The sequence below is a fragment of the Grampus griseus genome (genome assembly GCF_964374135.1).
Source record: "Grampus griseus genome assembly, chromosome: 2".
Classification (NCBI taxonomy): domain Eukaryota; kingdom Metazoa; phylum Chordata; class Mammalia; order Artiodactyla; family Delphinidae; genus Grampus; species Grampus griseus.
The window spans coordinates 106,844,809-106,868,944 of NC_139018.1; the positions used below are offsets into that span (position 1 = coordinate 106,844,809).

General features: G+C 37.5%; 1 protein-coding gene across 1 annotated transcript in view; it reads right to left on the reverse strand.

Moving 5' to 3' along the window:
- Positions 1 to 24,136, reverse strand: part of HERC1 (HECT and RLD domain containing E3 ubiquitin protein ligase family member 1) — a 215,112-nt gene that overhangs the window by 74,733 nt on the left and 116,243 nt on the right. Inside the window, exons 26-38 of the mRNA XM_082681255.1 lie at positions 22,545 to 22,813; positions 20,644 to 20,859; positions 19,878 to 19,998; positions 19,404 to 19,641; positions 19,055 to 19,239; positions 16,712 to 16,867; positions 14,728 to 14,834; positions 14,078 to 14,188; positions 11,173 to 11,349; positions 6,286 to 6,525; positions 5,817 to 5,900; positions 3,494 to 4,014; positions 665 to 1,440 (exon numbers count right to left, since the gene is read on the reverse strand). Coding sequence (XP_082537381.1) covers positions 665 to 1,440; positions 3,494 to 4,014; positions 5,817 to 5,900; positions 6,286 to 6,525; positions 11,173 to 11,349; positions 14,078 to 14,188; positions 14,728 to 14,834; positions 16,712 to 16,867; positions 19,055 to 19,239; positions 19,404 to 19,641; positions 19,878 to 19,998; positions 20,644 to 20,859; positions 22,545 to 22,813 — 3,201 coding nt within the window. The remainder of the gene's footprint in view (positions 1 to 664; positions 1,441 to 3,493; positions 4,015 to 5,816; positions 5,901 to 6,285; positions 6,526 to 11,172; positions 11,350 to 14,077; positions 14,189 to 14,727; positions 14,835 to 16,711; positions 16,868 to 19,054; positions 19,240 to 19,403; positions 19,642 to 19,877; positions 19,999 to 20,643; positions 20,860 to 22,544; positions 22,814 to 24,136) is intronic.

Below are 24,136 nucleotides of genomic sequence, written 5' to 3' on the forward strand. Positions count from 1 at the left end.
GGTACAGGCACACCTCGGAGATATTACGGGTTTGGTTCCAGATCACTGCAATAAAGCGAATACTGCAATAAAGTGACTTTTTGGTTTCCCAGTACATCTAAAAGTTATGTTTACACTATACTGTAGTCTGTGAAGTATGCAACAGCATTATGTCTTAAAAAAAAACCCCAAAACCAATGTACATATCTTAATTAAAAAATACTTCATTGCTAAAGAATGCTAACCATCATCTAAGCCTTCAGCAAGTCACAGTAGCAACATCAAAGATCACTGATCACAGATCACCATAAGAAACATAATAATGATGAAAAAGTTTGAAATATTGTGGAATTACCAAAATGTGACAGAGACACAAAGCAAGCAAATGCTGTTGGAAAAATGGCACTGAAAGATGTGCCTAACCCAGGGTTGCCACAAACCTTCAATTTGTAAAAAATGCAGTCTCTGCGAAGCGCAATAAAATGAGGTATGCCTGTAGACAGATGATTATTAATATAAAGGAACAGAAAGGAACTGTTTTCCTTGCAAAGGAAATGTGAAAATTGCTTTGGCCAAAAAAAAACCAAAACAAAACTTATAAGTCTTTAATAGAATGTATCACTTCTGACAATTATGAATAATTTCAATAGCACGGAGCACAAATTTAAAAAATCAGATAACTTACCTTGCTTAATTTTGCCCCCAAACTGGTCTTCCAAAAGGCCATGGACCACTAACTTATAGATCATGGCTTGAGCTCGTTCCAGATCTGCTAATCCCAGGGCTCTCTTTATGGGTGACCGCATAACTGCTCGTTTCACCATGTGGCGCATCAAGAACTGAAGGGCTGCACGCATCTCCACATCTTCATGAACAACTGGAGAGCTCGCACAGTCTGAGTTGTGGCCATTTTCAGCCAGAACTTTTGGTATCAGCAACAGTTCCGCATATTTACTACAGCCAAGAAGAGCACTAAGTGATTTCATAGCACCGAGGTAGAGATAGGACAGCTGGACTGCTCTGATTTCTGACTGGGCTATGTCATGGTTTTTGGATATGTGTTCGTGATTTTTTCTTTTTCCTTCTGTTATTTGATGTTGGGATTCCACACCTGGCACTGTTGAATCTAAAGAAAATGAAGCTATTTCGTTTTCTGATTTGGAGCTTGTGGTACCCTGACTTTTAACATCATCAGATGTTAAGCCTGTTCGTGTATCTAAAGCAGATTCACTCTCAATTTTCTGCTCAACATCCCCTTTCTCCTCAGACTCATGTCGGTGTTTCTTTTCATGTCGCTTGGTGCTCTGTTTGCCCATGTCTTCGTGAATGCCAGTCAGATATGTGAGGTCCAGCAACACAGAAGCCGTCAGGCCTCGAAATCGTGCCACGTCAAACGGAAGCGGTTCACAGGGTTCCAGATTATACAATGGAGTATCACTAGGCGACCAAAAAGTTGGGAAGCTTTAATAAAGATCAGAATGACACAGGAAGAAGCAAGTGAGGGATAGACAAGAGGAAGGTACAGAAAATAATGTAGACAAAATACGATGTATCATGTACACAGTACAGAGAATAATTTGCACAAACTAGAGAACTCATTACAAACAGAAAAATGAATCTATTATGAGAAAATGGGGAGATGTGATGTTAAACGCAAAAGCAATGAGATGTTCATGTGCTTTCAAACAAGAATATTCATGATTATATAATATAAGCCAGGAACTGGCAAAATTTCTGTAAAGAGGCGAACAGTAAATATTTTAGGACTTGGAAGCCACATAATCTCTGTTGCAACCTTTCAACCCTGCCATCATAGTGTGAGCACAGCCACTGATAAACCTGAATGAATGTGTGTGGCTATGTAACTTTATTTACAAAAAAAGGAGCCGGGCCAGGTGTAGTATGCCGCTCCCTGATGTAAGCTATTTGGAAAGTTTGCATAATAAATCTACTTTATTATATGGGCAACGGCCATTTATAACCTGTTCCAGATAAGACTTTGTTTCATTCAAAAAAATTACTTTGTAGTCTTCAATAAATGCTTCTAATTTAATTTAAGCAAAAACATGATCACGTATTTCCTGATATTCATCAAGAATTTCCATAAGTTTAAACATGTTATAATTAAACAAATTGGAACAGAAAGCTTTAGCAAGTATACAAAGTTTGGTGGCATACATTTGTTCTATTAACCGAAATCTTGGTTCTAGCTTAACTTTTCAAATCTTGTTTTCCCTTTGTGTCATTTTTCTTGTTGGTTTTAATTTAATTACTTTGCTATATCGTATTAGGCATCATAAATCCTTTCCGAAACAAGGCAAAGAATAAAAGAAAAGGCAGATACTTTCACAAGTAAAATTTTCATTGCTTTCTTAGCTTGAAGTCCATTAACTCCTGAAATTGTGTGTAAACTTCATGTATGGTTATTTTTCAGCTGAGAGGGTCCATAGCTATCATTAGATTCTAAGACAGTACCACCTCCAAAAAATACTGAAGAACCACTGTTTTGTTTTTTTGGTGTGTTTTTTTTTGCAGTACGCGGGCCTCTCACTGTTGTGGCCTCTCCGGTTGCGGAGCACAGGCTCCGGACGCGCAGGCTCAGCGGCCATGGCTCACGGGCCTAGCCGCTCTGCAGCATGTGGGATCTTCCCGGACCGGGGCATGAACCCGTGTCCCCTGCATCGGCAGGCGGACTCTCAACCACTGCGCCACCAGGGAAGCCCGAACCACTGTTTTTGATACTGTCCCATGTCATATTAACAATGGAATCACTTTAAGCAGTATAATGAACAGTTACATAGTATCATCAATAAATCCATGTTTTCAAATGATATAATTCTGTACAGTCATTAGATGAGTGAGTCCCCTTATCGACTGAGATACTTGACATACTTCCTTTTAAACATATGAAGTTTCTATTTCACACAAATCCTATCTGATTGCAAACACATCTAAATGCTTTTAAGCACACAGTTTGTGCCAAATAAATGTAATTTTCATACCCATCCAACATGTTGCACACTAAGGGTATAGAAATATATGCTTAAAAAAAGGCAAGAATACTTAAAAATCACAGATAATCCAAAACCTAATTTTAGTCACTCAAATGTTCCCATTGTACATTCAAAGCCCTCCTACATAAAATGTAACTGACAGATCTGCTGACTGGCTTTTTTCTGTCCCAATGTGTAATGGAAATGATTAAAAAGGAGGAAGCCAAATGAAAAATAGAAAGAAGGATCCCAGTTACACCTAAACTAGTGAGCTTACCATTTCTTCACAAAACAAAATAAAAACTATATATTTTACAAGCCACTAGGATTCCAAGGAACACAAGTCTGGGAAATATTCCTTTATGAAATCACAGTACTCATACCCAGATGTATGAAAAAAATTATTTTAAAAAGTTAATTGGCAGCTCACCTAAAATACATAATTACTCACTGTCCATAGGCAATGGCCCATTTCACCAATAAATACTCATTTGCTGAAAGTGTAACTCAACAAATCATACCTGATGGTAATTTCTGCTTCATCCCATTGGACTTTGGCAGACGTGCTGCCCTCCTTGACCACTCCCAGCAGTGTGGCATGGCGCCCAGTTTGCTTGTGAACACACCGACCTCCAACTCTAAGACCAGCATCAACTCCTCCTATCACTGCCAGCACGGGCCACACCTCTATGCAAAGGGTCCTCAGCTGCAGCTCTGACAGGTCAGCAAGGCCATGTCTATTGTGTTTACCTTTCTCTTCCTCTTTGCTCTCCTTCTCCTCTCTCATTTCATTTTCCTCTCGGCTTTGAACCGAGCGGCTTTTCTTTAGCTTCTGACCTGAATCTTTAATACATATCTTAATTTTGTGTAGCCTTTCCATCATTTTTTTGTTAATGCAGTAAGTCCAACGGTCTGTTCGATGAAGGATACGAATAAGCTGAATAGTGGCCTCTGCCAGCACTGCTGCTACTGGACTACAAATGGGGTCTCCTGGAAGTAAGTCTCGTGGTGTGCCACGCATCTGCATATCACAAATTTTCACCTATAAAAGAGGGTAGCAAATGTGTGATTATTAATAGTTCTCCTAAACTATTAATTCTGTAAATTATAATACTATAAATTCTAGCACATGAATCCCATGTGGAACTAGTATTTGGTCTCCTGATACATGTGTATTATACTATTGGCCCCCAATAAGGAGTGAACAAATATTACAGTTCTACTGAAGTTAGTAGCAGTATGGTCCTGTGAAATAAGCTACCCTGTCATTTAAACTGCGTGCAGTCTGTGAGCAGGAGTGCTGTTGTGGCCACCCAAAAGATACATATAGACCAAGGTGTATGTGACTGACTCCATTTAGCACCAACCCCCACCCCCCGGAAAAGTCTTGAGGATCTATCCACTCTAGTCCTCAAGACACCAGAATAATAACAAGTCCTGGGACCATCTCATATTGTTCCAGGGGCACAAAGATAAAATCACAAGGCTAGAAAATTGGTATATTCCCAATCTGGACACGCATTTCAAATAAGACATAGAGGCTGAAAGAAGAGCAAGACTTGGGTTAAAATCTTAATTCTGTGTGTAATTTTTGGAAATCATTTAATTTCACTAACCTCAGCTTTTTCAACTGAAAAAAAAATCGGCACTAATAACAGTATCTATCTCTTACTATATTAAAGATTAAATTAGACTATGCACATAAAGTGCTTATCAGTACAGTGCCAGACACCCAGTAAATGTTCAAAAAATGTCAACTATTATTAGTATTGTTTTTTATCAGATTCTGAAGTCAGAAAAGGCTTCTGGGTAGAATAAAGTGATTGATACAAAGCCTATGGTTAAATTAATTCCTTCAAGGTTCACAAATGTTAGGGAGCAATAGGCCATCATTCTAACCAGAACGTACCAGTACCTATTCTGGGCTGCAAGAATATCATCAGGGAAAGGGATAAAAGCAGGTAGTGGGTTGCCTCTTTATTTCATTTCCAGTTCAGTTTTGTTGACGACCTGGTTCAAGAAGCAGTTCCCCTCTCTCATGAATGGCTAGCTTGAAATTATAGCTCCTTGAAAATTTTAAAAATATATTAAAAGCCCAGAATAAATGGTAACTTTCATGGTTAGAGTTTACCAAATCTAGCACTTCCATTACAGACACATTATATATGAGATGGCTTGAAAACTTTCTACTAAAAATTAACTAGAAATTCCGGAGACCAGACCTAGGCTACTTTTACTTGACGTTATATCCTCAAGTAAAAGGATGGGGTAGAAAACAAATCAACCCACAGGGAGACCACAAAGAAGTTTCTCTCTAACTGGGTTTTACACGAGGAGAAAAAAAAGTTTTTAATGAGAGGGTTATCTCTTTAATATTGTCCTCCTGAAGGTTTAAGGTTCAAATTTACACCATCTACAAGGTCTGAGAACCCTCTCAGCTGAATGAATGAAAGGCAGCTTCCCCATCATAACTGAAACCTCCATTATTCACCTAATGGTATCTGATTACAATGAAGATTATTTTTAGATTTCTCTCTCATATGCACAACTGCCAATAAACCAGATTATCCCTAAACTATTTCCTATAATTCCTATAATTGCACATATGTTTGAAAGTTGACTCACTATATTCAAATTACCAGAATATCAAATAGTGCCTTAATAAAGAGCAAAGGCAACTTCTAAAAGTAATCTAACCTTCATCTGAAAGAGTAAATTATCTGAGCAAGTACTTTCAATGGCAGAAATAGCTTATTATTTCTGTGAACTCTGATGTTAACAAATACTAATAAAAAATAACAAATATCCTTTATGCTTAATTATAAAGGTTTGAGGTTTCATTACCTTTTCCCCTGGGTTGCTACTATAGAACATTACGCATGGGTACAACTCTGCTGCATCCACATCTTCAAAAGCTAATTTGGGTTCCTATAGTGTGGCAGAGGTGATGGGAAAAAAAGGAAACAAAATTTTTTTTTAATTGATAATATCCAATACACATTAAGATTCAAAGCTCTGATGAGACAGAGTAAGTTACTAGAGCCAAATCTCAATTAACCTTGCTAACCTTGCTAAGGAAATTCCACATATAATAAATGACCTTAATTTGTTCCTCTGTTTCAACAATCTTCCTGGGATTTTACTTTCTTTTTTTTTTTTTGGTGCTGATAAATATTATAAGAACAGAAAGGTATTAGAGAAAAAGCAGAGAAGAGAAAATAATCTATAAACTGAATAGTCAGTACCTGAATAACTGAGCTGAGGATAAATAAAAACAGGAAAACATGCAATACTTCTGAATGAGTTTCAGTACCTCTCCATTTTTCCCAAAGGAAATGGTCCTGGCTTCCATGTCTAACACACAGGTAATGAAATCTCCTTGAGTAAAGCTGGACAATGTCAGAGTCTGTTCTCCATTGTGATAGAGGTTACCACTGTAGGCCCGATAGAGCCACATATCCGAGGTAGTACGGTGGTTAAAGTCATGGACTGGCCAGCGAGAAACTCCAACACAGGTGCCTTCATTACCTCTGTTTTCCTTCACAATGTAAAACTAAAATGAAAGTGGTAATGTTCACTAATATTCAAAAAACTTGTTTATATACTATTAACTGTATAAAGCCATACTGGGGAATATGTTTGTAAATAATATTTATGCATTTATGAAAATATAAATAAACATATTTTCAGCTTAAGTGAAAATAACATACAAATGAAATAATTTCATGATTTTGTAAAGATTTTAAGACATTTCATGATTTTGTAAAGATTTTAAGACAGATTTAATCTTTATCTTGTAGAACATTTAGAATAACCTTTGAGTATTTATTTAAAATAAACAATTTTAACTTACATCTCAATTATGAAGCTGAGGAAGTACATCCAGTCCAGAAAATTATTAATGGAAAGCTTCAATTCTTTATACAAATTTTCTAACTACTCTCTTGTGTATACTTCTGTGTGGAAAAGAGTTAATACAGCAGGCCTGAGACTGCTGTCTTTAAAAAGGCATGCTTGTAACACTGGCCCTTGGCTAGTATCTGGGAATTCGACTTGTATACAGTTTCCTACACCGTTAGAAAACTTTCCCAAACTGATTCGGGTGGCTCACCAGGACAAGAATGTTTGAACAAACAATGTGGTTTACACTGAACACGAACTTTCCTTTTGGGAGCTGGGGTTTTGGTACATGCCAGGCAGAGGATACCTTCATGATCAGTCTCCAGTAAAAATCTTGGGAACTAAGTCTCTAAGGGGGTTCCCTAAAACATCACACACATGTTGCTGCATTTTCTTGCTGGGACAAGACTGCAGTCCATGTGACCCTTCATGGGAGGGAGAGAACATAGGGAAGCCTCCACGTGGATTCCTCCAGATGTCACCTGTGTCTTTTCTCCTTATTATCCAGTTATGTATCCTTACTACGTTGTTATAATAAACCCCAGTCATCATGAGTACAATGATAATACTGAGTCCTATGAGTCCTTCTATCAAATCTTTGAACATGGGGGTCACCTTCAGGACCTCTGACAAAATGGTGGCAACGTGAGCTCCACTAGAACAACTCTAAGTCATTAAAATATAATTATATATTTGGGAAAAAGAGAGAGAGATAGAACTGGGGAAAGACAAAACTCTAGTGGCTATGGGGTTACACGTGTTATGAAGCAGCAGGTGAGTGGCTATCTGTTGTGAGAGGTAAAAGTTACCTATGGAATTCAAAACTAATAGATCCAACCCCAGGAGTGTTGGCTCACTGGGTCCCCTGGCTGCTTTTGGCCCTGTAAGCTAAAGTGAGGGGGAAAGAGCAGCCAGAAGAAAATTTGTGCTGTTCTCTCCTCTAGGTGGGAGGAGAAAGAGAGCCCAAGCATTCTCACACATGGGCTTTGGACGGGCCAAAGCATAAACATTAGCTTGCAGCTGCCCTCTTGTCCAGGTGGGAGGGGGAAAAGTTCAAAAATTCCTGAAGATGAGTTTTGGGTAGACCAAAAGTATTAAAAGTATGTGTTGCTCTTTCCTCCAAGTGAGAGGAGAAAAGGTTATTTAAATCAGTTCCCAGGGCTGGAGTAAAACTTTAAATAGATGAAAGAGAGGGGAAAATGGAGAAATGGAGAAAGGGACAGAGAGAAAAGAAGAAAAGAAAAGACAAGACTCCAGCGATTTTCTTTAGCCTAGATGCTGTCACTGCTGTACCAGTGCCCTGGCCCAACCAATTAACCCTAAAAATGCTAAATTTACTGCTAGGGGTCTGAATAAACTTGAGATCTGAGGGAAAAGGGAAAAGTAAATTTTATACAACAGCTTCACTTTGTGGCTACTGCATCTAGATGTATGATAAAAAATGATGTAAAACGTTATATGCTTGTAACTTCATAAATACTAAGAGATCATCCTGATAAGTAAAAGCTGCGAAGGAAAAGTCAGTGGGATACAACGTCCTCGCTTTTTGCCCCAGGTGAGTAGATCGGAACTTAAATTCTTTGAGTACTGGAAACAAAACAAGCCTCCATAACTGATGATTTTTTGTTATGATTTTTGCCTATTAGAACTGCTAGAAAAAAAGGGAGACAAAATAAAGGAGTGGCACTCTCCACATAGAAATATACTTTGAGAGTTTTAAAAAGCAGTTGTTAGTTGCCAATTAGTTCTTATAAAATCAGATGTCTGACCCTTACAGGCTGATGATTTTCTAGCCTGAAATGCATATTTTTGAGTGGGTAAATTTGTACTCTAAGATTGAGAAGGCAAAAAGAGCTTAGGAAAGCCTTGCTCGTCACTTAGACTTAAAATGCAGCTGTCTGATCCTACAGCATTTAGGCTTTATTGCTGCCCCCAAAAGTTGCCAATTTTATAGAATCCTCAATTCACAACTTCCAACTGCCTGGACCTGCCTCTAAGTTAAAACCTCATACTGTCTGCTATGGGCTGTTTCAACCCAACATAAGCTGTGTTCAGCTAAAATCAGGCACCAGCCTAATGAACAAAAACCAGACAGGGGGCTGGTGAAGATTTAGTTGGTGCAGCCATAAACTGAAAACTACATGGATTCTAGCTGTACTGTCCAGGTCTCTTATACACGCCCCTGGGAAAGGGCCTGTTCTTTTGATAGCCATCTAATTTGAGCTGCTGATTGGCTTTTTATTTCTGACATAGAAACTGATTACATTCCTAACTTTGATTCTTACCGAAAGCTGAAAGTTGGAGGAGGGCATACCCAAGGGTGCATGACCTCTATGTCCACTCTTATAACAGACTGGACTCTTGACCTCTTCTTGGGGAGGTCTCACTGCTGCTGACTTATTATGTTCAGCTTTTTGGACTAGTCGTAGTTTGCAACAACAGACTGATAGCTTGATTCAATATCTGATACACACGCCTAGTAAGACAGTTTATTAAATGAAGCTCTCCCCAGAAAAAGACTCATCCTTCCTAGGCTGCTCACTGGATAAATGATTAGGATAAAAGGCGTAGAAGGTTTTGTAAACCTATTCTGGAAAACAATTTTTTTAATTGGGATTTTGTCCTGACCAATTGCTAACCTTTCTGGTTAAGTTGTATCAATATAAAAACATTTTTGTTAAAAAAAAAAAAAAGTTTTCGTGTGGAAATTCTTTTGTCCCTCTTGTACCTAACCCTTCTGGACAAAAGGTCTAGATGGAGATAAAAAATGACTGAGAAGACCTGAAGTTATAATAAGTAAATGGGAAACACTGATTTTAGAATAACGGTGGGGGCGGGGAGGGGAAAAAAAAAAAACAACAACCCAGGCCCTGGGAAAGTGTGGAAGACGACGGAGGGCATAAATGATCATTGTTTTTTCGGAACTGCTCCTCCTCCCGGGGTGGAAAAAAGCCATGCTGTCAAGAAAGCTGTTTTTTGTGTTTTTTTTTTTAATAGATCTTTATTGGAGTATAATTACTTCACAATACTGTGTTAAGTTTCTGTTGCACAACAAAGTGAAATCAGCCACATGCATAGAGCACTTTAAATTCAAACTAACTTTTGAGCCTTATACCTGACAGGCTATAAGAAGTAGGGGGTGACCCCAGGTCATGGAATTTCCACAGAACACCTCCAGATGTCATCCAAACTCTTAAGGCAGATAAAATGTCACAGACAAACAAAACCATTTAACAAACTGTCCTTCAGAGGCAGTCCCTCTGAAACCAAGCACTCAATTAAATTACTTAGACTGCAGTGGGAACAGAAGGTGGGAGGCCCCCTGATGGGAGATCACATTGGGGTCCTGTTAACTTGTTCTGCCTGACTACTGTATATCCTGATTAGGGATATCTTAACAATTATAAACTCATTTCCAGGGATACCACGTATGACCTCTGGAATTGTACTTTTTGTGTATGCACTCTATTCTGATCCCTGGACTGCCCAGAGTTGTGCTGTGCTAAATTTAAAGACAAAGTCACTTGACTTTTTAAGATAGACCTTTACAATTAATGAGATTTGTTTTAACTGGCTAAGTCTAAGACCCCTGAAGTCAGTACTGGAGGTCAGTCTCACCCTGCTGTCTGGGGTCCTACCAGATAATAATATTACTTTTATTGTAAAAACACTGTGGCCAGGAGCCAGCCAAGGAGGTGGACTGTGCAAAAAAGAGCACAGCAGAGATTGCTATCCTTAGAAATGTCTGCTTGCAATGTTGGTCCTTGGCTGGCACCTGGGAACTTGTCTGGTAAATAGTTCCCTACACTGATAAAAAATCTCCCTGATATTGGTGGCTTATTGTGCTTAGACTGTATGACAATATGGTTTAGGCTAAAAACCCGCTTTCTTTCTGGGAATCTAAAAAAGGCCAGGCAGAGAGTATGTGACCAGCGCTCAATAAAAATGTTGGGCACTCAGTCTCTAATACGCTCTCCCAGGAAAAAACATCACACATATGTTACTGCATTTTCATTGCTGGGTGTGCACTGTGTGACTCCTCATGGAAGGGATGATTATGATTTTTCAACCTTACACTTAAAAAAATTTTTGAGGTAATTTTACAATTACAGGAGAGTTACAAAAATAATACAGGGATATCCTTCACTGAGTTTCCATTTATGTTAAAATCTTACATAGTAATAAAACATTTACATAAGATGATTTTTTTAATAGTCTTTCCATACTTTTTTACAATAACCTAGGAGGAAAGTACTAAAAAAATAAAATTCTTTTAAAAACTACTTGGAATTCTACGTACCTTCCACTGATAGCACCCAGAAGTTACTCCAGTTGACGCCAATCCATATCCTTTTCCTCCACTGCCATGAGTTAAGATCTGTCCATTCTCCACTATGCAACACTGAGCTTTCTCTGGGTCAAAGGATACTTCTTGTATAGGAAGATTCTCATCTTCTTCCTCCAACTCTCCCTGCTTCTACCAGAAAGGAAACTGGGTCAGTATTTTAAACTAACTCAGATTCAGTTCCTGAGATCTCCTTGGGTTGATTCCACAAATATTTATTATCTACTATGTACTAGTTACTGTGCAGACAATGGAACACAATCATACATACAGCATGGTCCCTGCCCATGAAGAGCTTACAGCTCAGTCAGGGGACAGAGAGACAAATAAATAACACCGGTATTGTAGTGAGAGAATAAAAGAAGTTACATGACAGGTATAGCAGAAACATATAAGTGTAAGTTTCTAAGCAGGCTTGAGAAGGATAAGGTAAGCATTCAAAAGAGGATGACTTCTGAGCTGAATCCTGAACGGTGAGAAGGCATTAAGCAGCCGATCAAAGTAGAGAAAGAAATTTAAGACAGTATGTACAGCATGTGCCAAGTCATGGAGGTGAAACAGAGTTCACTGATTTAAAGAATTGCAAGCAGTATGGAATATCGGGAGGATGAGACTGAAAGAGAACAAGGAACTAGAAAGAGAAGAAGGAACAAAATCATGGAAGGCCTTCAATGCCATTCTAAGTTTAATCTTTACTCTAGACAATAGGGAGTGCCTACAAAGAATGATTTATATAGAGGAACTACTATCAGATCTATGTTTTATAAACATTGTTTTACCAGGAGCATACAGGATGAAAGCAGAGAGAACAATCAGGAGTTTACTGCAAGAGTTCAGGTAAAAAATACTGAGAACTTAAATTCATTCATTTGCTCAATGGGTATTTAATAAGCATCTACTATGTAACAGGCACTATACCAGGTCCTATACACTCGGCAGTATACTAAACAGATAACGTCTCTGCTCTCATAGAACTTATATTTTACAAGGTGGAGATAGAAAATAAACAAGGAAATAGCGGGTAATAAGTGCTATGCTGAAATCAAAAAAGGTGATGTGATAAAGACTGTGTGGCAACTGACTCTAGAATGAGGATCAGGAAAGTACAATGAAGAAGTGATAATTAAGTTGAGACATGAATAATAAGTTGACTTCTGAGAAACATATCTGAGGGAAGTATTCTAGGCAAAGAGAATAGCTGGCACAAAGCCCAAAGGAAGGAACAAGCTTAGTGTGTTCAAGAAACAGGAAGAAGGCAAGTTGTTCACAGTGTAGTGAGCAAAGAGGAGAGAACAAGGAGTTCTAGAATTTATCCCAAGAATGATTAAAAACCACTGGTGGGTTTTTTAAGCAGAGGACGAACATGCTCTGATTTACAATGTTAAAAGATCACACTGGCTCCTGTGTAGAGAATGGACTATAGGGAGTTAACAACGGAAGCAGAAAGACCAGTTAGGAGAATATTGCATAATCCAGGCCAGAGATGGTAGTGGCTTCGAGTAGGGTGATGGCAGAGGAATGAGGAGGTGTAAAATTCAAGTTAAGTCTTAACAGAGAAGTCAACAGGACTTGGAGATTGTACAAAGAAAATGTGGGTGTGTGTGATAGAAAGAGAGGAATCAAGGATGACTCTTTGGTTTTTTGGTTGAGTCGCTTACTAGGAAAGATGGGAAAGCCTGGGAAAGGAACAAGATGTAACAGAACTAAGGATGCTACTAAGTATGAGAGACCTATTACACTATTATTCAAGTTGTAAGGCAAGTAGAAGACGGGTATATGTCTGGAATTCAGGAAAAATGTCAAAAAAGGAATTAAAAATCAATGGCATACGGATCTGAATAAGGTTTTGCTGGCTATAGGAAATGGAATGGAGGTGACAGTTGAAGGAAAAAAGGGGTCTTGGGACCAAGCCTTGGGATACTCCAGCAGTCAGATTAAATAGAAGAGGAAGTATAAATAGAAGAGGATGAGAAGAGGCCATTGTACTGGGACAGAAGGAAAGCCAGAAAAAGTGTGGAATCATGAAAACTGATAGAAAGATTAAGGTAGCTAGATGGATGGATTCAATAACTATTTAGGAGGTAAAAATCAATGAGTTCTAGGGACCACATGGGTGGGGACATTAGGAGAATTCCCAGGAATTCAGGTTTGAAAAGCTAGTTGAATGTTAGTGCCACCAATAAAAATGGGATAGGAAGAAAAGGAGAAAGGTTTGAAGGAGAGACACGTGGGCTATCATTCAAGTTTGGAAGGCAGTGCATGTAGTGAAAATGGTCGTGGGTATGACTGAGACTGCTGGAAAAGCTAAAGACAGAACTCTGAGGAACAATGGAATTTGGGATGGAGGCAAGGAGAAAGTCACACCAAAGAAGAGATGCCTCCAGAGGGAATCAAGGATTGGCAGAGGGGATCTAGGAGAAAGTAGTGTTTTGAAAACAACAGAAGGCTAGAGTTTCCAGAGGTCAAGTAAGCTGTGGATAAAAAGCCATACACTGTATTACCAATAACACCTACCTCTGTCATTTAATTTCAGTGCTTTGATGGAAGATAAACAATTGGGCTGAAGAGATAATGAGAAGTAAGGAAGTGACTTAAACATACACAAGATTACTCTTCCCAGAAGCTTAGCAATGAAGGATGAGAGAATATAGGGAAGGCTTCATGGATAAAAAAGAAATTTAGAAGGGTGGGAATAAGAGATGTTTATAAACTGAGGGGAAAGAACCAGTGGAGAAAGAGACACAGTACAAAGAAGAGACTGAGTAACTGATAGAACAAAGTCAAAGGAGAAAGGATCCAGAGACAGGTGACAAGATATTCACGTCTGTCTAAAAATACCTTTTTTGGAAGAATCAAGTACCTGTAATTTTATTTCTTCTTCTTTTTCCTTTATCTGAATAGCATGTTTGGCCTGAGCAATGGGTGTCTCCCACATACAATCCGACAGGAGGGAAAACAGATGTTCAACAACCTATTTATTGAAGGAAAAAGAATGATAAAATTTGTAAAGGATCATTTTAACTATTTTTAGAAAAGATAAATCATGTAACTATAATATTAAGTCACATGTGAGATTTAATTATACCAATGTCTGACAGCTACTTTGGGTGGATGCAAGTTAAATATCATTTTTTAGAAAGACCATTACCCACTACAAAGTGGGTTCGACTGTCCTCATGTTGCCCCACTATATGGACCTCTGATGAGGCCATGCAGCCTCATATCTTTCTCTCTCTAGATGCCCACACCTAGGAAGAAATTCCACAAATTTTCCTTTCTTTCTGATCTTGAAAGTATTCACTATACCACTACTCCTCACGTCCCATAACTCACTTAATTTCTCTTTCTCCTTGCTTAGAGATGAAAAAATTAAAAAAGCAATCTCAGAAGTGGAAGTCATGCTATTGAATAAATGACACATTTACAACTGAAGAGACCATGAGTTTAGATTTTCGGTGCATCATGTTGCACATGTAAAGAACATCTTCTAATAACTTTAAAAATAGAAACCTGGGCCATTTGATCATCTTCTACACCAGATTCACAAGCTGGTAGCACAGCCTCAAGGACATGAAGTGCAAGGAGCCTCGTTCTTAAGTTACCAACTAGAGGAATTCCTGGAGGGGGAAAAAGACATTTTCTTATTATAAATGTGACTTAAATTCAAAGTTTAAATAAACCTCTTGAAAAAAATCTCTGAGGCTGCTAAGTATTTAGGATGGAACAGACTTCACTTCAGCATATTATCACAAGAATTCTGGATTCATCCCATATCCATTAATGTATATGAATATCCATGTTTGTGTTTCAGTTTTTATGTATGTAAGGGAACAGCACTATAATAACTACCTGTGACAAGTACTGTGCTATGCATTTCATACACATTAATAACTCTGTTGATCCTCACAAATCCTACATTATATCCCTATTTTACTGATGAGGAAACTGAGGCTCAGAGAAGTTAAGTAACTTGACCAAAGCCACACAGCTCAGTAGAGACAGAAGTAGGATTGTAAATGACAGGTCTGTTAATCTCTAAAGCTCAGGCTTATCATCGCCTTTAATTGCTTCTGACTCCATCTATGCCCTGACGGACTCACAGGATTAATGGGGAGTAAGCAGTTTGTACTTTTCTAAAGTAAGCAAAGGTAGAGACAGGATACTGATGCTCTTTTTTCTATCCATTACTACAACACAACCAGTAGAAATAAATGAATATCTGATTTTTCTTCATGCTCTAAGAACTTAATATTATAGAAGGCTTACCTTATTAAAGGAGAAAAAAAAGCTATTGTAAGTTACACTAGTTAAGAAAAACTATTGGGAAAATGAGTATAAACTTACTATATATAAAGCTAAGATGTGTATTTACAGAAGAACCCTGGTTTGAACAACTGATCTGAAAACAGTAGTTATCTGTAAATGGCAGATCTTTTAAGAAAATAAGAGAAAGGTAAGGGCTCTTTTGAATAAACTGCTGTTTTATTTGCAGCACAGCTGATCAGTTTTGGAAATTCTTTAAATACTTTTAACAACAAATGAATTTCTTGCCAGAATTTGCTACCACAAAATGACTGGGATAATTCTGCTGTAAGAACACTAACATTTAGTATGACTCCATTTTACTGTATTTTTGCAGTTAATAACTGCAGCTGTTATGTTAATAATAAGTTGTCTGTATTCTTTTTTTGTTTATGCCAATCTTAAAACAAAGATACAGGATCTGAATTTTTAAAAAATTGAATACACATTAAAAAAAGTAAAAAGAAACACCAATAAACTATATTGAGAGTGTACACATATAAAACAGCATGTACCATAGAAGACTATATTATGTTTCAGCACATTTAAGAAAGACTAGGGATGATGAGAAAGTTCTGGAAATGGAGAGTAGCGATGGTTGAGCAACACTGTGAATGTACTTACTGTCACTGAATTGTACACTTAAGTGGTTAAAATGGTAAATTTTATTTTATGTATATTTATCACAATAAAAAAAAACAGATTAGGAAAGGACTGATAGTAATCTATGCAAGCAGACCAGACTTTTAGGCTAAGAACCAGGAATTAAGCTTATTATAAAGAACTCTCAGAGATAGCATACAATCAGAAGTTACAAATCAAGGCAACAGAAATCATATCATGATAAGAAAGAATAGACAAACTCCAATCTGCATTTTGATAATCCAAGAAGTAAACTCAAAATCTGTGTCAAATTATCATATTAAACAGGATGTTCTCTGCTTATTTTTATTACTGTAATCTGAACTAGAGCCAAGTTCTCTGCATTAAATCCACGATCTTCTCCAGTGCTACCTTCTATTATTAATTCCTCCCAATTTTTACTCCTGATATTACTTTTATTTCAATCAAATAAGTACTCATAAAACAAGAAAGAAAAGGCTTAAAATCAAGGTCAAGTATCCAATGTTGTTATCTGAATAAAACACACGTGATGTACAAAATACTGTAAAATAAGACAAAGGTCACATACCTGAAGAACATTTCTGAGATGCTATATTTAAAAGCACCTCTGTCCACTTTGGGGAAGCCATTTTTGACTGAATTGCTTTTGAAGATACAACTCTGCGGAGAAAAACTAGAAAATCCCCCAGATGCAGTTCGGCTGCGCGTTGTTTCCTAAGAGCAACTAAAGAGTGAACAGACAAGTTTACATTACAACCAAAAGCCAACAGGAAACAGTCTTATATCAAATAACTTACATTTAGAATGCAGTAAGCACACACCTAATTCAAAACCTAGGTTGTCAGTTAGCCTGGCTAACTGACAGGTTGTCCCTAGCCTGGCTAAGACCCACTCAAAGCCAGTACTCTACCTCCTCTTTACTTCTTTAGTCTTTGCTAATATACAAACATTTATTATATTAGTTTGGAGAATATAAAATTATTAGCCTGCCCTAGGTAACTATATCTCACTCCAACCTTGTTCCTACACATTCCTTCAAAATCCAGTTCAAAGCTACCTCTTCCATGAAACTTTCTCTCTTCGTAGAGATCCCTGGGAAAATCTCTTTTAGGAGGCCTCCATCCTACCCCACTCTCACTCCCAGCAAGTATTTCTGTAACAAGACACTAAATTAATTAAATTAATTAAAGCCTGGAGACCTTAAATATAAAGCTGGTTAATACAACTTGATGATACAGTTTGTGTTTCAGTATCAGTACTATGTTTGAAATGAAGAGTATACCTTACTTTCAGTTAAGTATTTTAAAGAGTATGTGGAATTATTAATACCTGGTCCACCTGCCTCTGAATGCCTGGCCACCGCTTACTAGAATCAGTCTCACTCCCAGCCATCCCCATAAACAGAATGGGTGCAACCTGAGAGGAATGGATGTGGACTCAGTCTGCTGTTACACCTACTGAGATTCATCACAGTTTCTTTTTTTTTACTGGATATGGAAGGATCCAGTTTTCTTGGGGAGCTATAGGCTGAGAAGTAACTCTACTGGGTCTTCCCTGCCATCCATATGTGCAGTACTCAACAGAGTGGTAAGAAACTATTACCTGAACAACCCTGTATCCCCAAACTGGATCTCAGGAAAAAGGGAGGTGGCATTAAAAGCCTGTTTTTATTTTATCATACCCTGTGAGTCGGCCCATGCTCTTTGTATAAGCTACATACTTGCTATATAAAGAAGAAGTAACTTGCCAGAGGTTCAGCCTCTGAAACCAAAAGCTAGACCTAAATCAGACTCATACATCCTCCTAGATTCTGCCCTAAGAGATTTAGCTATTTCTTCTGAGCTTATTGTATTACACTGTAATTATCTGTTTAAACATCTACCTTCCTCATTTCCCTAGAAGGTCCTTGAGGGCAGAGATAATGTTTTGTCATTTTTGTATCCCCAGCATATTCCTTTATCCACCCACCTAGCTATACAGTATTAATATTATTTAAATAGTACTTTATTTATTTAAATATTATTTATTATAATATTCCAATATTAACATTAACATTTACTGAGCTCTTACTATGTGTTAGACACTGCTCTAAGTCCTTTACAGAGCTTATTATGGTAATAAGACACTGAATAACTGACCAGTTTTAGACCTTTCTTCGCTTAATATATAACAGACATGTATAGTAGTTCTTCTGTTCAGGGTTTACGTTCTACTGAAATACAATGTTCACTATAGTTTTGTTTTTTTTTTTTTTGGCTGCGCCATGCAGCTTGCAAGATCTTAGTTTCCCAACCAGGGCTTGAACCCACACCCTCAGCAGCAAAAGCACAGAGTCCTACCCACTGGACCACGAGGGAATTCCCACAATGTTCACTATAGTTTTTAAAAGCTGTATGGAGATGACCATATTACAGCAAGCAAAAATTATTACGGCTAAGTATAATGAAGAATTTTTTAGTGACTAGAGACCAGAACAGCCTAGCAAGAAGTTCAGTTTCCCTAATTCTAACCCAATTCCCATATATTAAAAAACCCTTGGTCCTGGGGGAACACTTAAAACAAGAATGCAACCCAAGAGATGGGCTTTCATGATCAAATCCTATAAGAACATAATCTGGGGAAATCAGTCACCTAGAACCTCTAAGTTCTAGAGCCACAACAGCCAAGGAGAGGCTGAACTTAGACACTGAGTGGTACAGTTGCTTCATCAGGGTTAACCAACTCTAAGGAGAGGAAGTTCAGTCAGAGGTACCTCTAAACCATACATATTTGGAGAAAAAAGGGGTTTCTAAATGAATAAAAATCCTCTCATGCCTCACAACAGAAAGAACTCTACATTCTAATGATATTCACACAATGTGGATTCAATAAATGCTTGTAAATAATGACAGAGAAAAAAGATTTATGATACCTCTGAAGTCTCTCTTCTCAGTTTCTCCACTGGAGTCAATTTTCTTCTCTTCTTCATCCTCTTCTCCTTCTCCAAAAGAGGCCATAAGTAGTACACCAGCCTGGGACAACAAATTCTTCAACTGACTACAGAGTAGATCCAACAAAGACTGAACTACCTTGGGGCTCAGTTTATCAGCATAGGTCCTGGAAAAACATATACGTGAAATAACATGAAATAACAGGAAAAAAATAAATGGTAATTACACAGAAGGGCAAATGTGCTTAAACACATAAAGGAGATTACGGTGAAATGGAAATGTGAAAGACCAGGCCCCACACAGTTCTACCAAGACATCTACAATGCTCACCCTGTAGTGATGGCTAGAATCTGGAGCAATCTTGTACTAGCCACTTTTAAAGCTGTGCTTAGCTGGGAAACACCCGTTTTTGGCAACAACTGAAGAGGCTGTCCTAGCATGGTGTCTGTGCCACATAACTGTGACAATACATTTAGCAGACCAGTGGAAATCGCCAAAGAAACATCTACTGGTTGATAGTGGACACTCAGGGCGAAAACTGTAACCAAAAGGAGACGCTGCTGGGCTTCTAAAAAGAAGAAAGAAAGAAAGGCAGTTGAGAATCTTCTTTGAAGTTAACAAAGCATTTACTAAAATAAATCATATTCTAAAATATAAATAGTAGTATGGAACACTATTACACTTTCAAGTATTTATTCTTTACCTATAAGCTGACCTAATGTTAAACACAGAACATTAGCCACCTAGCATAACCTCAGGCCAAAATGTTACCTGCACCTTATATTTGCATGTGCAGTTACTCACCAATGTGATGCTTGTTGGCTTGCAGGGCTCTCTCCAGAGTAGCAGACAATTGTTGATAAATCTTATGCACAGCCATCTGGATTTCAATCTGAATATTTCTCTTAGCTGCTCTGATCCCATCCTAAATTACACACAAAGATTTACCTTTTCCATTAACAACAACAACACTTCCTACCCAAATGAAAGTAAAAGCATTTTATTCCTAGCCCATGCTAGAGCCCTATGGTGGTTTTTAATTATTTAGTATATTACAGTATATAAAAGTTTTATAACCAATTTATTTTTCAATGCTTGAAAATTCTTGATTCTATATAATCTCTGTCCTTTCCCACAAAGCATTTTTCCTCTCTAAACATGGAAGACATAAAGACAACACTTCAAAAAAAACAGTTCAAGCAATCAGAGAAACTTGGTAAAATGATCAAGTCTAAAATGTAAATTCTTGAAACCCATCCTCCCAAACACTAATCCTTATCCCAACTTAGATCTACCTCTATGCAATTTGGTTAAGGGTTAATAAAACTGAGCCAGCAAAGAATCTAAAAGTACAATAGTACCATGGCTTACCTAATGGCTTATCTAACCCCAGCTATACTCAGGAAACTAAACCAATGAGGTATCTTTAAGTCACTTAGATCTTTATATTTTTAAACCTCAATTCTAAACACCAAAAAGTTTAGCATTATTAAACTGGTGTTGTAAAAATACAGTTAAAATCTGAATATACTAAAAGGTGTCATCCTCCCATGACAGTTCTGTCATCTACCTGATAGTGATGTAATCGGCCACTCTCTCCTTTGGCTCCTGCGTGTCCAACAGTGCCTAAACCGAAACACCCTGCTAGAAACTGCAGCCTCACAGATGTGAGCAGAGTGGATGACTGGAAACCTGAGCTTGATCTGCTTCCTGTCAGAGAGATGTTACCTTTTTCTTCCATTCCAGACAATAGTACAAGGATCTGATGAAGTGCCTCTAAACGAAGCTTGAGAAAAAATAAACATATTTTAGAATTCTTCACTGAACTGAGACACAAATAACTCTGTACGTCACAGACAATATATTTCTTAGCACACAGAAAATTCTGATATTTCTTAGGAATCTATTCTATTAAGATAAACATTTCTTTTACTATTATGACTTTAAAAATTAAAATATCTCTAAGATCTCTATAAGCGTACTTCAGTATAAAAGAGGCTACACAGTACAAGGGGAAAAGTAGTAAATTTGGATGTAGGAGATCTAGTTTCAAGGCCAGAGTATTCCAACGACTATGTAGCCTTGGTAAACTCAATTTCCTGAGTCTCAGTTTCTTCATGTATAAAATGAGGCTAATAGTACTTTCATCTACTCACAGAGCTGTTGGGATGCTCATGAGGAGATATACATGATTTCAAAAGCATCAAGTAGTATGGATAATGCTTCCTTTACTTATAACATTATATGGAATGAATACTCTTTAGTTCAAGAAGTAGAAGTATTTCCAAAAGGTTTCTCTGTGGTTCTCTTGAACTTCTGGCTCTACCTTCCCTAGGAGGACACATATCCACCACAGCAGTCCGTTGGCCTACCCTCCTTTTTCTTAAAACAAATAAACTTTTTATTTCGAAATAATTTTATATCTATAGAAGAATTGTAAAGATGGTACAGATAGTTCCTGTATACCTTTCCCCAAGCTTCTCCTAATGTTAGTATCTTATAAAACTATGGTACATTTATGAAAACAAATTAACATTGGTACAACACTACTGACTAAACCACAGAATTTATTTGGATTTCACCAGAGTTCCCATAATGTCCCTTTTATGTTCCAGGATCCAAATCAGGATATCACGTTGCATTTAGTTGTCTTGTCTCCTTTAGTCTGTGACAGTTTCTGTCTTTGTTTTTCATGACCTTGACATCTATGAAGGGCTGTTTGTGTATTTTATAGAATGTCCCTCAATTTGGGTTTGCCTGATGTTTTCTCATGTTTGGCCTACAGGTATGGATTTAGGGATGAATACTACAAAGTCCCCCTCTCATCACATTATTATCAGAGTACATGATATCACCAGAACTTACTATTGGTGATATTAATCTTGATCACTTGGTTAAGGTGATGTCTGCCGGGTTTCTGCAATGTAAAATTACTGTATTCTTTTCCCCTTTTCATACTCTGTTAGCTCTAAGTCACTAAGTCCAGCTTACTCTCAAGAGGAGGAAAATTAAGCTCCACCTCCTGGAGGGAAGAGTATCAAAGAATTTGAGGACATGTTAAAACCACAATCATTAATAAATATTTTGAGGGGGATATTTGGAGGCAATGCTCACTAATTTTAGCATTTATCATTATTAGCATGGTGTTCTAATCTAGCCCTTTTTAAACAGAGACAAATGGGTCAAAAATAGGGACTCCAGGAGCAGATCTGTATAGTCACCAACCAATCTCACTCTAGTTTCTAGGAGACAAGGAAAGACTTAGTGATTAGAGTATCTTGTGCACTACTGTTCACTTCAAACAAACTATCAGGCTGCTTTGGTTAAGATAGCAACATCAAAAAGCTCAAGTGAAGGAAAAGGGGAGGCAAGGAATAGAAGAAAAGGAAAAGTTTTTCCTACAATTGTACCTTCAGTGGTTCAGTTTAAGTTTCCACAGTCCCTCACAAGGAGTAAATATCAAAGACTTACTTCTGCCCTTAACTGTTGCTGTTCCATTGCAATGATGGAGGCTTGGGGACTTGTAGACATACTTTCCTCTGGCTCTTTAAAACCTGGGGCATTCCCCACATCTCCACTCACAAAGCTTACAACATTTTCAATCAAAGTGTGAACTCCCAAAGACTTGGTAAGATCAAAATCAGACTCAAAGGAGTTAGAGGAGTTGCACAACCAGTCTCTGTTATGTTTCAGGCGCGCCCAAGAGTCGCTCAGGGTTTCCAATTGACTATGCATAGGACCTACATACAAACAGAACAAAAACGCATCAGTGATGACCAAGATGAGCATACATTCTGAAACTAGATGAGGGCTGAGTGTTGCTATCATACCAACTGGTGAGAAATGGATACTAGTGTTTGAATACATGCATGCATTAAGTGAATCTGAGCAAAATGCTTTGGTAAAAAACAACAAACAAACAAAAACTACAGCAATGTAAGAAAACAAAGGGAAAGCCCTGTTTAATGTACCAGTGTCTCTGTAAGCGCTTTAGTAACACGTTGCCACAAGAAAAAGAAAGGCAGAAGCTGCTCTCAAAATGCTTAGCTTAAAATGCTCTGCAGTATTAAACCAGACCATCATTTATGACCAAAATGGAACTCGGCACTTAGGACACTGCTGGTAAGACCTACTAGTAATAGGACTTCATCTGATTTAACATTATCATTGCAAAGATTGAGTCAAGACTGTGCAAAATGTGTACATATCTGCAATGAAATATTACCAAAAAATGAATATAGAAGGGCAAGTAAACTTACACAAAAAAGGAGACATAAATATCACCCTTGGTTTCATTAATATAAGGAACATTTTCACTGTGTGATATGCACATTTATTTCAGGTTGTGAAACTCCTATATAAAGGAAGCAAAGTTTCACAGACAAGAATATATAAGATTTACTATAAAATGATATCTACATAAAATTACCAAGTGGTGTTAACAATAGTGGCTAAATATAATACCATGAGTTTTGCCAGTGGGCATTTTCTAGGCTAAAATCTTTACATTAGACAGCAAAAATGTTAATATGTTTGATCACAAGAACTGTCCAAGGTATGTGCCAATAATGGCTTTAAATAAATATATAAATGTCTAATTCTTACACGTTTTGTATTTTTTGATTTAATTGATCTCAGGTACATGAGTTAGATTAATCATACTCCTTGGCTCATGATATACTCTCATCACTGGTCCATGCATGGCCTGCTTTTGTATTTATATTTACTTATAATAAATGTGAACACAAGAACTAGAGAACTGGCAGAATACTATCTATCTGTTCTTCCCCCCAACGCATCTCTCCCCTGTGTCCTCCAACCTAAGGATTTCATTATCACTCCTTTGCTTTTATTGTTGTTAAATATTGTTTTATCTTATATGTATTCCCAAGACAAATAATGTTTAGTGTTAGTTGTTTGTGACTTTATAAAAAAGTATCATTTTATGTAGTCTTTTTGGACATTACTTTGCATTCAGTATAATATTGCTAATACTCATTCACATGATTCCACGTAACCATGGTTCATTTGTTTGAGTGCTGTATAATATCTCATTCTGTGAA